Consider the following 18,094-nt stretch of genomic DNA (forward strand, 5'->3'; position numbering starts at 1 on the left):
AATAAAAGGTAAGTTCAATAAAGTTCATAAAATGTCATTGACAACTATAACTTTCGACCATATAGTAGTATGTGTCTCGGTGGCGCATGTGAGAGAGCTGTTGGATATCAGTTCTGGAGACCTGGGTTCGAGTCCCACCTGACACACTCTCACCTGGAACTCCCTGACACACTCTCACCTGGAACTCCCTGACACATTCTCACCTGGAATCCAGGTGGGTGTTCAACATTTTTGTAGTAGTAAAGGAGAAACTTTTATCAAAACGTCCCCTCCGGGTGTTTGAGCTGTTGAGGATCTGTTCTGGAGTCATCGGTCTGACTCCTACGGGGGGGGGTCTTATGGGAACGACTCTCTGCTGATTGGGTCCATTCTCTCACACATTCATTTCGAATGACTGTCTGTGGGAATGGATGGCTGTGAATGAGTGCACTCATTCACAGTCATCCACTCACACAGACAGTCATTCCCACTCGCCCATTCATTCCCAATGACTGTCAGTGTGAATGGATGGCTGTGAATTAACTGATTCACAGACACATCCATTCACAGAGACAGTCATTCATACGCATCCAATCACCAGAGAGTGATTCTCACAAAACCCCCAATTGCAGGAATCGAACCGGTGTCTCCAGAACAGATCCTCAACAGCTCTATCACCTGCGCCACAGAGACACCGACTTAGAAAGGGAGAAAGTTCATTGTTGACCCTACAATACACATGACATTGTTGGAAAAGGTTTCCAATCCAAGGTGAGTGTTCCTGCCGGGATTTGAACCCAGGTCATATACACGACTCAATAACCGAACACATACAGCTCTATCCATTGCGCCACTGAGCAACTAGTCCAGACATAATCGGAGTTCATATTTGACTTGACATTTCACATGAAGTAATGTCGCGTGAAATTGAATGTCAATTATAACCTCCAACCACTCAATAGTAAGTGTCTCGGTGGCGCATGTGAGAGAGCTGTTGGGTAACAGTCGTGGAGACCGGGGTTCAACTCCCACCTGACACACTCTCACCTGGGACACGCAGACACCTCCCACCTGCAATCCAGGTGGGAGTACAACATTTTGGGTAAACTATCAGAGCAACGTTTATCAAAACGTCCCCTCCTCTCGGTGTTTGAGCTGTTGAGGATCTGTTCTGGAGTCATCGGTCTGACTCCTACGGGGGGGGTCTTATGGGAACGACTCTCTGCTGATTGGGTCCATTCACTCACACATTCATTTCGAATGACTGTCTGTGGGAATGGATGGCTGTGAATGAGTGCACTCAATCACAGTCATCCACTCTCCCAGACAGTCATTCCCACTCACCCATTCATTCCCAATGACTGTCAGTGTGATTGGATGGCTGTGAATTAACTGATTCACAGACACATCCATTCACAGAGACAGTCATTCACACGCATCCAATCACCAGAGAGTGATTCTCACAAAACCCCCAATTGCAGGAATCGAACCGGTGTCTCCAGAACAGATCCTCAACAGCTCTATCACCTGCGCCACAGAGACACCGACTTAGAAAGGGAGAAAGTTCATTGTTGACCCTACAATACACATGACATTGTTGGAAAAAGACTCCAATCCAAGGTGAGTGTTCCTGACAGGATTTGAACCCAGGTCATATTCACGACTCAAGAACAGAACACATACAGCTCTATCCACTGCCCCACTGAGCAACTGGTTCAGACTTAATCAGAGTTCATAATTGACTTAACGATTCACGTCGCGTGAAATTGAATGTCAATTATAACCTCCAACCACTTAATGAAAAGTGTCTCAGTGGTGTAGTTGTTAGAGCAGGTCACCCTCATTCTGGAGACATGGGTTCAAGTCTCTTCAACCACGCTCTCTTCTGAAACCTGATATATTTTGTATACAACAAAGTAATATAAATTATAATCCTTATACCAACCCAAAGAACACCAACAGCTTTACCAACTGAGCAGCTGTGTGTGATTGTGACGCAGATTAACAAACTCAAGGAGCTAGGCAATTAGTGGCTTTCTCCTATAATAGGAACATCTCTTGACTCGTATTATTAGAAAACTTGTAAGAAAAAAGGAACAAGACTTAATTTCACAAGGCTAAATAATGATCAATAAAATCGAAATATTGACCAGAATATGACATTATACCACACCTTTCCTGATAAGTTCCTGATAGGCTACTGTCCAACTAACGAAATGACACAAACTAAACATGTGCTACCCTAAAATATTTTTTTTAATAGAAAACATTTAAATAACTGAATTTACTGGTTTGATTAATTCAGAACTCTGCTTACTGATTAAATGTTTGTACTTGCGTGATTCTTGCACTTGTTGGGTCATATCTTCATGTTGAATGAGTTTATGAACTTATGACATTGCTTTTGATAAAAGCGTCAGTGAAATAAATGTAATAAAATTTTTATTATTATTATGAGTATCGGTACTGTTGCAATGGTACTTCAGGTTTTTCCAGCTTTAAATGTGATCTTTAAATTCTTAGTTAGGCATAGATTGTCCCTACTTTAGATGAGCTCACATAAAAATACATAGAGTGAATGACAGAGTGATGACTCCTTTTTAATTTTACTGTGTGTAAAATGTTATTTTTGCAAACATGTGACCAATAAGACTTTGAATTGAAGTGGTGATATTATGTCACCAGGTGTGTGTGCTTAGCCTCGTCATGGCTAATCACACTGACGCACGGTGGTAATATCAACCCTTTAACAATTGCTTTCTAGCAAGCTGAACAAAACATGAACTGCAGCAATATTCGGTGTTCATAAAGAACTAACGTATTAAATTGTAAATCATTAACAAACCTTATAAATAATAGTATGAATCATCTCAATAATCATTTATAAAGGATTATACATTTCTCACCACTTCTCTATGGTTTCAGAGATACGCTTCTCTGTACTCCATTTCCCAGCATGCTCAGCTCCTCCCAGAGTCACCCAGTGTGTTTGACTCTCCGGGCTGACCTTTGACCAGTGCCATAATGGGTGCCAAGCTATTGAAGGACTTCAATATCGGGGTGAAATCGACTTCAGTCAAATGAAGGGCGGATAAAAAGGCTCAGGTCACAACTGATCACAAACGGCTGCTCCAAATACAAGGGTTGAACTGTGTACGTGCGTCAGATCATTGGCTGAGGAGGACTGAAGAACCACAGCAAGACCGCGGAAACATTGTTTATTTTCCTCCAATACAAAAAAAGAAATCACAAAAGGTGTGGGGGCAAAGGCCTTTCAGATGCGTTTACAAAAACATACAACAATTCGTCTGCCTCTCAAAATTCATAACATTGAAAGAAGCTAATTTATAGTGTTGTTCTCTCTATTGAAAAAGGTACACATTTTCATTTGGCTTTGTGTGCAATGCATTGGGATTCTCTATGTGCATATTTGTGTGTATGCATGTATTGTGTGTAAATTACTGCGACAATACAGCAAACGTGATATCATACTTTTTATTTTGAGTTTGTGGGTGTGTTGGTTTTATTTTCAAATCAATTGTAAATTGAACAAAGTGTGATAAACAGTCTTTTGAATCCTAATTAATTGCTACTCTTTCTTTATCACTTGAGGCCAACTACTGAGTAAATATAATAATAAAGCAAAGCTAAGCGTTGTTTTTTTACATCTGATCTAAAGTCTGCTTCAAGTGCACATGCCTGGCCTGTAGCCAGAGACAATAGCCTAACTAGAAAGTATCCAGAGTTTCATTAATAGATTGTTTTCCCATTTCGGGCCACAAAAACATCCATGTTTAAATAGATTGTAATGTGTTCTAAACGCACAGACACACACGCACAGACACACACACACACACACTCACACTCAACCCATCAACACGGCAACAAACACACAAGCAATATAACACTCACACCCCCACACACACAAACACAGACACACACACGCACACACAACTGACCCACCAACCCACCCAAACACACACTCCTGGAAGTTGCTGTACTTGTAGACGGCGCCCCCGGTGTGCGCGGGCACATCCCCCATGGTGGCGATGTCCAGGTACTGGCTGGGGAACAGGAAGAGGTCCACGCGGAAGCCCTGAGCTACACAGTCCTTGGACAGCTGAAAGATCAGCATTCCTTGATAGGCTAAATGAATACGCAAGGAGCGTTTGAGGTTAATGATAATGATAGAGATACAAATGAAATGGGATAATTATAAGATGAGATGTAAACATGTTTAAAAATAACTTAATAAGTAATTAAGCACATAAGTCAAATATAAAATAGAACAGATTGAATCAGTGCATAACCTCGACCAGCTTGAAAGAAACAGAGTAGAAGCAGTGACCCCGAGCCTCACCTTCTCCTTGTCCGTGCTGACCAGCTTCTTATCGTCTCGGTTCTTCAACTTCCCAGGAGCCTCAGCGGTCGGGATGGAGGCGTGGAAGATGAAGAGCTTCCTGCTGCACTCAGCCGCCTGGAGAGAGAGAGAGAAAAGGAAGAGAGAGAGAAAAGGAAGAGAGAGAGACAGACAGACAGACAGACAGACAGACAGACAGACAGACAGACAGACAGACAGACAGACACATGCCTTTTGGGCAACAGAACGGTACAGTCCCTCATTGCAGCGGACCACCGAAATGAGCACAACGTTTTTTATTCTGTATCATTTTTCCCCAACTGAAACCTGCAAGTGAACCTCAGCTCCGAGTCGTTCCTCGACAATGACATCATGTCGTTCAGTTGTAAGAAAAATAGAATAATGTTCTAAAATAGGTACAAGATTTCCCTTGATGTTTACAAATATACATCAAGAAAGGCTGCATGTTGAAATCCCCACCCTGTACAGAGATGTATTTATATATAACCATGTGTTTTCATATGAAATGAACATTAAACAGAACAGATAGGTGCAATAAAAATACACACATGCAGAATGTATTCATGTTATTTATGTTGAATCAATATATGTTCTACTAAAACTCAGAAAAAGCTAAAGTTTGTAAGAAACCAAACCGTTTGTAAATCCTTCAAGATTTCAGCGAGATAAGAGTATTAGCGTTTGTGCAGATCACTGATTTACGACCGCTACAACAGATTCCACCAGAAAGCTTTACTGTGGTAAGATAGCGGCCTATGGTGACGTTCTAGACGCCGCCGTAGGGCATCTAGTTAATATCTATATCTATGGTGACAACAAACCTGGCGCGACTGAAGTACTCTGGCGTGACGGAAGTGATTTATTTTTTAAACTTTTTTTTTACTCGTTTTATCTATACATATTATGTGTTTCAATACAGTTTTCTGTTCAAAGATCTCAACTGAAGGTCACCTTGTATGTTTTTGCGTTCCTGGCCACACCAAATATATACTGCGTGCAGTTCCCGTTTTGTCCACCAGACGGCAGGGGTTGACTGACTGTGATTATTGGCGTTCGGGAATGTTTTTAATTTATAACTTTAGTTTATGAATAAAATCAATACTTTGAAAACAGAGGCGTTGCTGTTGTATTTTCGTCTTTAATGTGTAGTTATCTGTTTTTAGAGCTTAACCGAAGTTCACCTCGTATGTTATCTCCTGGCCACAAAAAATATACTGCCCGCAGTTCTCGTTTTGTCCATCAGAGGGCAGGCGTTGACTGACTGTGAAACAAAGCGTCTGTGGGAATGTCTTTTAAGTTGTAACATTATTCCATTAACGAAGTCAAAATCTTAACTTGCTGTTTGTTTCATTTAATTACATAAATTTAATTTTATGAAACACCAATCTCGAAACGTATGGTATGACAACGAGCTACCTATGGGGACGATATATCCGGGGCACCGGTGGAGCCGCATATTCGGGGCTTGAATTCCTCATCCGTCGGCGTGTCATTGTTTACAGTCCGACAAGCAACTTTAAACGCCATATTCAAACTCAAATTGAGGTTCAAATAAGCTGAGGAACACAGAAGAGTTACTGCGGTGTCGAAACACTGACCTGGTCCTAGGGTGAGGAGAGGGGTCGGGAACGAACAGAGAGAGTTGGATGGTCACCTGTTTTGGAGAAGAAGTTGATGAGCGAGTCCGTCTCGCAGCTCTTGAACAGCTCCATCAGCTGGGAGCTGCAGTTCAGACTGAGGTTGTGGACGCGCAGACGCCTCTGGCCCCCGGCGGTGGTGTAGAGCAAGGCACACTGGGTAATACGGACAGACGGACACGGCTTTACAACAACAGCGGACGACACGATTGTTATAAACGAAGAGCTGGTGATGCATCATGTCTGATGATATAAAATACAACGATGTGGTGCTGCTGTGTTGCTCCACTGGGAGGCAGGCGTTGACCGACTGTAAATATTGGATTGTGGGAATATTTTTAAATGTATTACTTTGTTGCATTAATAAAGTCCAAAAAGAAGTAGTGTCGCTGTTGTATCGTCACCTGTAATATGTAGTCCATCAATTCCTTTGTTTTATCCACTGAATCCAGATTTAAAACGGTGCGCAAATTAAAAAATGATTCCCCGGCTGATCCAAGCCTCCGGTACAGAGTCCTCCTTTGCCTGGAATAGCGCCCCCACTGGAGAAGTACATGTTTTACAAGTCTCTCTTTCTCCACACTCACACCTGCCATCTGGGTGTCTGCCAATCAGAGCCAGCCCACTCCTCAGCCCACAGTGTCCAAGCCTCAGTCTTGTGATTGCTACATCATCTTTTCTTATGCACCTAAAAGTGCACCTATCTTTATTTACATTTCCCTGTATTGTAAAGTACGCCCTTCCCTTCCTTTCCTTCTCCCCAGATTTTTGCCACCTTTCTTTTAGAGCCCTGTTTATTTTTTCCATGTACTCGGGTGCCCCATATTGAAAATGAATTTGCACTGTTTCCTCCTTCACCGCCTTCTTTGCCTCCTCATCCGCCTCCTCGTTCCCTTTCACACCCACATGAGCCGGCACCCAGAGAAACCCCACCTCCCTCCCCGCCTTGTAAACTCTGAACACAGACTGTAGTATTTCCACAATTAAATCCGGTCTGGACTTGGATTTTCCTTCTTTTATTGAAATGAAAGCTGCAGCTGAATCACTACATACTATTGAATACCCCTGTTTATTATCCTCCACCCATCGTAAGGCCCATAAGACTGCCACCATTACTGCTGTGAATACTGACAGATGATCTGAGACTCTATACCCTATTCTGTACCCGATTTCAGGAATGCTAATACCCACTGCTACTTTACCACTCTCATGCTCCTTTGACCCATCAGTGTAAATTAGTAGATGGTCTTCCCATACTTGCTGCTGCCAGACTTCTATCTCTTTTACTACACCCTCTGACATCCTTGATTTATTATACTCATAAACTTTAGGTCAACACTGGGATCTGGGATCAGCCATGACGGAGCAACTGAGCGACACACTGGAGAACAAACACTAACATCCCTAATACCAATTTCCTGCACCACAGATTTAAGATTTTCTGCAAAGTTAGTTTTAGTTTTTCTTATTCCCATAAACTCCCAATGATCACTCAGTAGGTCTTTTGTCGTTAACACTTCCCTTTGTCCTTTGAGCTTCATTAGGTATTTCAAGCCAAGTTTATATCTTCTTAATACTAGCGGCATCTCACCCATTTCTATTAGTAATGCTGCTATTGGAGTTGTTCAGAATGCTCCACAGGACACTCTTAAGGCTTTTTCTTGGACTATGTCTAATTTGTTTCAGTTATGGATTCCTTCTAAAGACGGAGGAGGTTGGAAGGATCAATGCAGACGTTTAAAACGGTGAATGGGTATTAAAAAAGGTGGAGTGGGTGGGTCAGCAGATCAAATTCAGTCAAACAACTCTGTTCTGCTAAGCGGTCGCATGCAATCACATTCACACAGACACACAAATGCGCGCACACAAATGCATATGCATGCATGTACACATGCATGCATACTCACTCACACATGCATGCACGCACGTACAGACCAAGGTAGATGCAAACATCCATGCACCGGCACACACATATGGAAAGGAGCTATTCTGTTCCGATGCGTCGCTAAATCTAATGAAAGGCCTTCTAGTATCGCACCAAGGAACGAGCCGTTGGCTCCCTCTAGTGGCGAAAGTCATGAACCGACGAATGACGGAGCAGAAGCAGGATTCCCTCCAGAAATGTCGAATTTATTAAAGGAACAACTAAACAACTAAAGGAACAATTATCAACTTTAAACGAAGATCAGTTTGTTGGTCAAATAAAATAAACAACCTAATCATGGATACTTTGGTGTGTGTTTGTATGTTGACACTGATTTCCACCAATAGTTTTTTTCAGATGGACAAAATAAAAGAGAGTTGTCTTCTTTTTCCATTTCTAATATTGTTGTCATCATGTTTACAAAGCATAAGAAAGCTGAATCAGTCAACAAAAAACTAACAACAAATGTACATTTGTAGCCTACTATCAGAAATTAAAGTAAATAAAAGCTAGCAAACAACTAATAATCACAGTGAAATAAACAGCAAATAACCTTACATCATCGTACAACACATGTATGAATTGCTTTGCATAAGGGTTGCATAATGCATTCACTCAAGAAAATAAAGCTCATGTGTTTCTGAATAAACGACATACTAATCTCAGAATTCTGCGATAAAGTTTTAGGGATCTGCTATTTATTTCGGAAATTTCAAAATTAACTTAAATAAAAATTTAGGCTACAGAAAAGCAGATTTCGGAGATAATTATGTTGTTCAAGGAGAAATCCGGTTTTGGGATATGTTTGGTATGCTTACAAGTTGGAACGTGCAAGTTGTGCACTTACAAAGTTATCAACACCTCATTGTATATGTTAAGACCCTTATTATACTACTAAAGAAGTGTCGGGCTACTTCTAGCCTTTTAAGTGGTTTAAAGTAGCGATTTCGTTTTTACCATAACAAATGCCCCCATCGTTCCAAGTTTATAGCGTTTTGGTAGAATCGGCTAAAAACAGCCAATTTGAGAATGCGTCTATACGCGCATTTTTGCTCCCAAACGAACATTCCAACTCGTTATCATACTAAACATATCCCAGATCCATTTTACACTGGATTTGTCCTTTAATTCAGAAAAACAAGAGCAGAATTTAATTTCTCCAGTGAATGCATTAGGCTTCGTATAAACCTCCCCTCCCTCATGTAACCATCAGTAGATAGGGGATGGGGTGAGGGTGAGGGTGAACCCACAGTAGTAATGACAGAGTGAAGCAGCTGGCTCAGTGCAGGGGGGAGCAGGACTTGTGTTTTCTGAAAACCCGGGAAAAATCGGGATCGAATATACATGGTGAACTCCAACGCTCTCATATCTTACATCTTCTGTTTTCTGATCACTTCATAATCATCTCGTCGTGTACAAAAATGACAATAAAAACAATCATAATCTTTTATCCAGGAGTGAGGAGCCGTCTTCTGGCTCGTCCATCCACTGATTCCATCGGCCAAGAGGAAACCTTCTCCTCCTTCCTTCCATTATCTTGATCCTGCGGCTGCTGTAATAAATGATAAATATAAAACAGCCTTTCAGCAGTTCACTTAGTGCCCCTGGTGGCCGTTCTATGTTGCCTATAGCGCAATAATATTTCAGAGGAAGAGTTTTTTTTAATTTTGTGAATGAACAGCAGGGGGCAGTGTCTCAGTTGTCCAGACCTACTGGTCTCAGTGGTCTAGAGCTACTGGTCTCAGTGGTATAGAGCTACTGGTCTCAGTGGTCCAGACCTACTGGTCTCAGTGGTCCAGTACTGGTCTCAGTGGTCCAGTACTGGTCTCAGTGGTCCAGTACTGGTCACAGTGGTCCAGTCCCTACTGGTCCAGTCCCTACTGGTCCAGTCCTACTGGTCTCAGTGGTCCAGTACTGGTCTCAGTGGCCAGTACTGGTCACAGTGGTCCAGACCTACTGGTCTCAGTGGTCCAGTACTGGTCTCAGTGGTCCAGTACTGGTCACAGTGGTCCAGTCCCTACTGGTCCAGTCCTACTGGTCTCAGTGGTCCAGTCCCTGCTGGTCTCAGTGGTCCAGTACTGGTCTCAGTGGTCCAGTACTGGTCACAGTGGTCCAGTCCCTACTGGTCTCAGTGGTCCAGTACTGGTCTCAGTGGTCCAGTACTGGTCTCAGTGGTCCAGTACTGGTCTCAGTGGTCCAGTACTGGTCACAGTGGTCCAGTCCCTACTGGTCTCAGTGGTCCAGTACTGGTCTCAGTGGTCCAGTGCTGGACTCAGTGTTCCATAGCTACTGGTCTCAGTGGTCCAGCCCTACTGGTCTTAGTGGTTGGGTGGGGTAAAACTTTGAAAATCTGTTTTATTCAAAACTGAAAGCATGAAAGGCATGCAATGCATTATTTTCTTTTTGCCAACGCACTTATTCAAATAGTCACCAGCCTCCTCCAATAATGCTTACTCATAAACAATATGCTTTAATTTAGACGAAATACGATGAATTCCCTTACGTCCCTTAAATGTGTTTTGCCCGAGAGAGAGGAGCGGGACAAGCGTGAGATAAATCTCCTCGAGCCCGTAAACACTTCTGAGGAACAACATTCTGGAGGTCTGACTCAATCCCCGGTTCAGATTTTGATTACAGTAGGAAAGGTAGACAGAGGACAATGCTCCGCGCTGGAAAGAGTACACGCACACACACACACACACACACACACACACACACACACACACACACACACACACACACACACACACACACACACACACACACACACACACACACACACACACACACACACATATGCAGTGTCTGGTCCACAGTGACATTTGCTGGCCACACAATGGTCAGTCCAAAATAATCTGTGTTTATATGAGGAAGTTGCTATCTTTCAACTCCTGCTGGTCTTTGAAGGGTGGGGGGGGACAAATCACAGGAAACACCTTCCCTCGGCCACCGAGCCAGAAGCCAATTACAGACTGGCACACAATGAGAGCTAAAATACCCGTTACGTGGCGAGCTACGATTGTAGAGGAGACAGCGCAGGCAAGGAGTTAGAGAAATGAAACCCAAGAGCTGGGGTTAAATGAAGTTAACCAAGCATTCTACCAATTTTACACCAACAATTGTTTGGTGAACCAAACAATGCTGTTTAGTTAACCCAATAATTGTCATTGTCACTTGTTTCTATGAACATCCCAACAGCGATATAGTGTTGTTTCTCTTTCTTCTGAGAAATGTACTTAATGTCAGTCGCTTCGGACAAAGCGTCTGATAAACGCCCTCAATGTAAATCTAAATAATCCCAGAAATAAAAAATCGACATATAATCTTCAATACATTTCAGATAACACCTTACCGGTGTTAGACAGTGATTCACTATGTGTGTGATGATTATGGGTATGATAATGATTATTATTAATAATGTTGTGGTGTCCTCTAGACCACGACCCCTCTTACTCTTGGCAGTTGGACCGGTCCGAGCTCAGGGAGAGTCACTGCTGATGGAACGTACCATTCTCTCCGGCCCCGGATGCTCGGACCCCCAGCAGCATGACGCCGTCCTTCGTGCTTTCAGGGCGGCTTTGGAAAGACGCGCTGTGAGTGGACGTCAGGAGGCCATTTTGAATTACATGACACACACACACACACACACACACACACACACACACACACACACACACACACACACACACACACACACACACACACACACACACACACACACACACACACACACACACAGAGAGCCTGTACTCACTTCTCTGTGCCGTTGTCGATGGTGTCTGTGGGAGAGACAAAGCGTTAGGTCAGCAGGGTAAACAACAACATAGGTCAGTAGGGTAAACAACGACAACAACATAGGTCAGTAAGGTAAACAACAACATAGGTCAGTAGGGTAAACAACAACATAGGTCAGTAGGGTAAACAACAACATAGGTCAGTAAGGTAAACAACAACATAGGTCAGTAGGGTAAACAACAACATAGGTCAGTAAGGTAAACAACAACATAGGTCAGTAGGATAAACAACAACATAGGTCAGCACTAATGACGTTCGTAGGATTGTAACTATCCATTGACACGGTGCTGAAAGGGGCTCCGTAGGAGGGGGAGACGCAGGAATGTCGCAGGAAAATGGGGTTAAAAAGCGTTAAAATATCCCCCCCACAGGCCAACAGCAGAATAGCCTACGAAAAGAATAGACTGCAATAATATGAATGCTAAAGATATTAAAACACAGTTGATTAGGCCTAGGCCGACATATATATCAGTCCTAATCCTGAATGCACTGTGCGCACATTTTACAAAAATAGCTTGTGTGACAACTACATTTATCTTAATGTGCTGATTTCTGAAACATGCATTGCGCAGCAAAGAGAGCCGACTTTATCTGATTCCACATAAGGTTTCATTGATTGGCGCGCACTCTCTAGTCAAGAATATTTGTAGACATTTAAAATGCAATGTTCCATTCATTCATTATCATTCAAATGCAGAGGCTAGGCATTGACACGCGGTTATTGCTGACCCGATTAGGAGAGATTGGTCTAGACTAGAGATCATGCCAATATTGTTGTTCAGGATGATGTAGGCTATAGGTCTTTTTACACTGCCAAGCCGGTTCGGTCGCAGCTTGGCACGGCCAGCGATTTCACTTTCTTATCTCAAGTTTCCTGTGTAAAACCGAGGGGGTCAAATCCCCTGTTCGTCACGGCGCGGGTTTTCTTAAGAATAATTTGTATTATTGCATACTCCCGAATGTTTTACTTTTTTTATGAATGAAGACACCCGCATGCAATAATGAGTTCACGTCTGAGGGGAGACTACAAACACGATTAACTATGGTCAGGGATGTTTGTTACCGTCTAGACACGGTCCAATAAATAGTGAACTGCATCGCAGCCTCACCGAAGCGCATGCAGTGCTTAAAGCAAACAATCGGAACAAAAAACTCCTGCAGAAATTATCCCAAACTATCATACTCTTCAAGGCTTTCCCATTTCGAAGGCTCCTTCAAATGCGGCCGACAAATGCAGCCTTCTTTTCCCGGCCCAACGTATGCCAAGATTCATTGCGCGTTGGATTTTTTCAGAAATGGCGTCGGAGAGAGCGGAAGCGGAAGTTGCAGAAAATTACATATTTAATGAAAATGTTATGATCATTTTAATTTGTAACTTTATTGTCAAAGTTCAATGACATTAACACGAACCATGCAACGTTAAACGAATCAAGGCTATATTTCATATAATTATTATATAACGGCTCCGTATTTCTCCTCCGCCGTCCGGTTTGAACCGCAGCTGTCGGGGTTGCTAGGTGACAGGAGGGGTGCGTCGTCGCGCAAGGTAAAGGGTGTTACGGCTTGTCACGCAAACTTGAAATGCTCCGTAGGCCAGACCGTCTCATTTAAAAACGTTTGTTCGGCCTTCGGAGTAATATATCGGCAGTAACCACTGTTTTTGCTTGCGAAATTGCGCCAGCTGAGCAATCCGTGGTATTGGATGTGTTTTAATAAAACACATCCAATACCCGGAATGTCCACTGGTGGCGCCACTGAGGCTATAGTAGGCCAACGATGCTCTAAGCGTCCTACGAGTACCCCTGGAGTCCTCGTTAGCTACGAGCGTTTTTCACGACGTTCGTTACCAACGATGCTTTCGGGAAACGGTGTGAAAGCTGTACGACGGGCCTTACCCATGTGGTTGTGGACGTTCTTGCACTTGAATTTGAGCAGGAAGAAGACGGCGGCCACGGCGATGCCCAGAACGGGTAGCAGGATCCACAGGAGCTTCTTATCTGTACGGGGGCCGGCACAGCGTGGGAGTGTGGGTGTGAGTGTGGGAGTGTGTGTTTGTGTGTGTGTGTGTGTGTGTGTGTGTGCATTTGTATGTGTGTGACTGTGTGTTGTTCTGTATGTGTGTGTCTGTGTGTGTGTATGTCTTTGTGTTTGCGTGCGTGCATGCATGTGTATGTGTCTATGTGTGTGTGTGTGTGTGTTGTGCCTGTTTGTATGTGTATTTGTGTCTATATGCATGTGTTTGTGTGCGTGCGCCCCAGCAGTTGTTTACCTGACTTTGCGAGCGTCGTCTTCCCCTTTTCAGGCTCCTCTAAGAAAAAGAAAACTGGACTCAGTCAGACGGCTGCTATGTTGTCCCCGAGGTGAGCAGCGAACTGAACGCTCCCACAGCCACTGAAAGCTCCCACAGACACTGAACGCTCCCACAGACACTGAACGCTCCCCCAGACACTGAACGCCCCCCCAGACACTGAACGCTCCCACAGACACTGAACGCTAACCCAGACACTGAACGCTCCCACAGACACTGAACGCTAACCCAGACACTGAACGCCCCCCAAGACACTGAACGCTCTCCCAGACACTGAACGCCCCCCAAGACACTGAACGCCCCCCCAGACACTGAACGCCCCCCAAGACACTGAACGCCCCCCAAGACACTGAACGCTCTCCCAGACACTGAACGCCCCCCCAGACACTGAACGCCCCCCCAGACACTGAACGCCCCCCCAGACACTGAACGCTCTCCCAGACACTGAACGCCCCCCAAGACACTGAACGCCCCCCAAGACACTGAACGCCCCCCAAGACACTGAACGCCCCCCCAGACACTGAACGCTCTCCCAGACACTGAACGCCCCCCAAGACACTGAACGCCCCCCAAGACACTGAACGCCCCCCCAGACACTGAACGCCCCCCCAGACACTGAACGCTCTCCCAGACACTGAACGCCCCCCAAGACACTGAACGCCCCCCCAGACACTGAACGCTCTCCCAGACACTGAACGCCCCCCCAGACACTGAACGCTCTCCCAGACACTGAACGCCCCCCCAGACACTGAACGCCCCCCCAGACACTGAACGCCCTCCCAGACACTGAACCGGCTCTCAACTCACCAACGGCCTTCGACTGCGTCTGGCCCCTCGTCGGAAGAACTGTGAACACCAAGGCATCGTCAGGTCCATGCTGATCGGTCGAGAAATGTGCGTGTGCACGTGCACGCGGGTGTGTGTGTGTGTGTGTATGTATGTGTGTATTACCAGTGTTGGCAGAGGGGCTTTTTCCCGGGGTGGGGGGGGGGAGCGTGGTTGCCTTGCTGGTCATCACTAGCGTCGCGTGGGAACGAGAATTCAGTCGTTATTCTTGTTAATATTGGTCGTTATACACACATTTAAATAACAGTGCACACCTGACATTCGAACCGCAGATACGCTAAAACTTCTCTCTCTCGGCCATGTTAGGTGACTTTTTTATGCCACCGGGTGAGAGCGTGATCAGCCATGAAAAGCTTTTTAACAATCTGCCAATCTTTTCCTGTGTTTGAGTGACATCACAAGTGGCCGTGTCCACCCAGAAGTATGATGGATGGATCAGCAACATTTGCTACAGTCCACCGGGTCTATCCAGTGTACATCAAGGTGGACACGCCCACTTATGGCGTCATTAATGTACAGGGAAGGGTCGATTTTCAAATAGCTTGTAATGGCTCATCACCCTCAAACCTGGCGGCATAAAGTCACCATCAGTCAGCCATTCCTCTTTCTACAGAGCTTCATAGTGTGTTAGTTCTGTGGACACTTACTTATCTTCGGTTCATTGGTGGGGTTGGTCATATTGGGACCTGATTGAACACAAAAAAAGCGATCAGCACGACACGAACAGCAACAAACAAACACAATGAAAAGATGCAAAGGCCCCGATTCAGAGCCCACCTTTCGGCAGGTCCTTGGGGGTGGACGCCTCGGAGGAGGAGTTCTGCTGCCCTCCCGTGCTGGCGTTCCCGGACACGGCCCCGGTGCTGTTGAGGAGCTCCGACGCTGGAGAACCAACGAGGGCGCGGTCAGACACCGACGCTGAGCTAGCAGCTGCTCGCATTGACGTTAACATTATGTTCACTTTTATATCGAGGGTGTTTAGCAGACGCTTTTATCCAACGTTTCTTAGAATAAGCACATTTGGCAGAAGAAAGACAATCAACAATATACGTGTTATAAGTGCAGAGCACTAACAATCACTAGGTTAACCCATTACCGTATACAACAGTGTGTGAGTGTGTGTGCGTGTGTCTGTGTGTTTATGTGAGTGTGTGTCTGCGTTCGTGTGTGTGTTTTTGTGTTTGTGCGTGTCTGTATGTTTCCGTGTGTGTTTTTATGTGTGTGTTCACGATGTGTGGGATGCAGTCGTGTTCTGTACTCCGCAGGCTCTACTTTTGTTATCGGTTGTCACGGAGACGGGCGCCGAGGTGTCATTGGAAGGCGTGGTTGTCGGCGCTGGGGAGGAATGGTTGCCGGGCGTTACCGTGGCTGAGGTAGAAAGAAGACGGGACGGGACGGGGGGGGGGGGGGTTCAGAGGGCATGGTTCCTCACAAACTGATCGGGTCAAGGAGGAACCAACCGAATATACAATAAGATATAGATACATTACTAGATAGGTGAGAGAGAGAGAGAGAGAGAGAGAGAGAGAGAGAGAGAGAGAGAGAGAGAGAGAGAGAGAGAGAGACAGAGACAGAGAGAGAGAGGGTAGAGAGAAAGAGAGAGGGTAGAGAGAAAGAGAGAGGGTAGAGAAGGTAGAGAGAAAGAGAGAGAGAGAGAGAGAGAGAGAGAGAGAGAAAGAGAGAGAAAGAGAGAGAGAGAGAGAGAGAGAGAGAGAGAGAGAGAGAGAGAGAGAGAGAGAGAGAGGGTAGAGAGAAAGAGAGAGGGTAGAGAGAAAGAGAGAGGGTAGAGAAGGTAGAGAGAAAGAGAGAGAGAGAGAGAGAGAGAAAGAGAGAGAAAGAGAGAGAGAGAGAGAGAGAGAGAGAGAGAGAGAGAGAGAGAGAGAGACAGAGAGAGACAGAGACAGAGACAGAGAGAGAGAGAGAGAGAGGGTAGAGAGAAAGAGAGAGGGTAGAGAGAAAGAGAGAGGGTAGAGAAGGTAGAGAGAAAGAGAGAGAGAGAGAGAGAGAGAAAGAGAGAGAGAGAGAGAGAGAGAGAGAGAGAGAGAGAGAGAGAGAGAGAGGGTAGAGAAGGTAGAGAGAAAGAGAGAGAGAGAGAGAGAGAGAAGGTAGAGAGAGAGAGAGAGAGAGAGAGAGAGAGAGAGAAGGTAGAGAGAGAGAGGGAGAGAGAGAGAAAGAGAGGGTAGAGAGAGAGAGTAGAGAGAAGGTAGAGAGAGAGAGAAGGTAGAGAGAGAGAGAGAGAGAGAGAGAGAGAGAGAGAGAGAGAGAGAGAGAGAGGGAGATAAATAGCTAGATATTATTTATATAAACAAACAGGTGAAGAAAATAATTAAAATACAACCATAAACTAAAACATAAACAGAGAAACCATCACACTTTGTGGGTGTGTTGGTGGGAGGGGCCTAACAGCGTGTGTGCTGGTGGGAGGGGCCTAACAGCGTGTGTGTTGGTGGGAGGGGCCTAACAGCGTGTGTTGGAGGGAGGGGCCTAACAGCGTGTGTTGGTGGGAGGGGCCTAACAGTGTGTGTTGGAGGGAGGGGCCAGCTCTAGAGGCGGAGCCCACCTTGGACCGTGCTGGGCTTGGTGGTCCCGGCGGAGGGGGTCGTCCCGCTTGTGGCCGTGGACGAGGGGACCGTGGTGATCACTGTCAGGGCGATCACAGCAGAGAGAGAGCAGCTTGAGTCTTCTCCGTTCTGACGTCGCCATGGTTACTTCCTTTCTATGGTTGAACCTCAGTTTTTACCAGGATTCATAAACAACACACATTACTAGATAGGGGAGTGAGTATAATCCCCCCTCCCCTAGTATGGATTCAGGACCTTACTAAAACAGGGTCAATTGTTAGGGTAGGAAAATATTAAATACAATCTGAATGTAATATATTGTGTATGCTATATATGTGTGTGTATATATATATATACATATATTTTGCTTCATTAAATACAAAGAAGCCCGCCAAAGAGGGAGGGCTAAAAAATAATAAAAATACACCCATAAACTAAAACATAAACAGAGAAATCATAACACGCTGTGGGTGTGTTGGTGGGAGGGGCCTAACAGCGTGTGTGTTGGTGGGAGGGGCCTAACAGAGTGTGTGTTGGTGGGAGGGGCCTAACAGCGTGTTGGTGCGTTTTAATATCCATCCGTCTCGGAGGTCCGAAGACGTTGCCTAGCGACACGCACAAACACGCCCCTTTTCCGAGGACGGCGATCTCGCCATCTCGGTT

General features: G+C 45.1%; 1 protein-coding gene and 1 long non-coding RNA gene across 9 annotated transcripts in view; both read right to left on the reverse strand.

Annotated features, from left to right (window-relative positions):
• Nucleotides 1-1,081: 1,081 nt before the first annotated feature.
• LOC130369772 (uncharacterized) lies at nucleotides 1,082-6,959 on the reverse strand. 4 transcript variants are annotated; one of them, XR_008892895.1, is made up of 4 exons: nucleotides 6,402-6,959; nucleotides 5,959-6,153; nucleotides 4,340-4,456; nucleotides 1,082-4,125 (listed from the first exon to the last, which is right to left on the reverse strand). It is a non-coding gene; the product is annotated as an uncharacterized LOC130369772 (long non-coding RNA). The 4 variants fall into 4 exon arrangements; XR_008892896.1 differs by having other exon boundaries at nucleotides 6,015-6,153; nucleotides 6,402-6,948; XR_008892897.1 differs by lacking the exons at nucleotides 5,959-6,153; nucleotides 6,402-6,959 and adding an exon at nucleotides 5,312-5,706.
• A 1,041-nt stretch (nucleotides 6,960-8,000) lies between these two features.
• Nucleotides 8,001-18,094, reverse strand: part of LOC130369764 (uncharacterized) — a 16,390-nt gene continuing 6,296 nt past the window's right edge. For 2 of the 5 annotated variants that reach the window (XM_056575305.1, XM_056575300.1), the window contains 11 exons: nucleotides 17,431-17,511; nucleotides 16,143-16,238; nucleotides 15,648-15,752; nucleotides 15,518-15,556; nucleotides 14,976-15,041; nucleotides 14,832-14,870; nucleotides 13,986-14,024; nucleotides 13,612-13,713; nucleotides 11,676-11,700; nucleotides 11,430-11,512; nucleotides 8,003-9,473 (listed from right to left, as the gene is read on the reverse strand). In XM_056575305.1, the coding sequence (XP_056431280.1) occupies nucleotides 9,454-9,473; nucleotides 11,430-11,512; nucleotides 11,676-11,700; nucleotides 13,612-13,713; nucleotides 13,986-14,024; nucleotides 14,832-14,870; nucleotides 14,976-15,041; nucleotides 15,518-15,556; nucleotides 15,648-15,752; nucleotides 16,143-16,238; nucleotides 17,431-17,511 (695 nt within the window). In that variant the 3' untranslated portion in view covers nucleotides 8,003-9,453. Of the gene's footprint in view, nucleotides 9,474-11,374; nucleotides 11,513-11,675; nucleotides 11,701-13,611; nucleotides 13,714-13,985; nucleotides 14,025-14,831; nucleotides 14,871-14,975; nucleotides 15,042-15,517; nucleotides 15,557-15,647; nucleotides 15,753-16,142; nucleotides 16,239-17,430; nucleotides 17,512-18,094 lie in introns of all 5 variants that reach the window. The other 3 variants (XM_056575302.1, XM_056575304.1, XM_056575303.1) reach the window with 3 other exon arrangements.

The sequence above is a fragment of the Gadus chalcogrammus genome, chromosome 17 (genome assembly GCF_026213295.1).
Source record: "Gadus chalcogrammus isolate NIFS_2021 chromosome 17, NIFS_Gcha_1.0, whole genome shotgun sequence".
NCBI lineage: Eukaryota > Metazoa > Chordata > Actinopteri > Gadiformes > Gadidae > Gadus > Gadus chalcogrammus.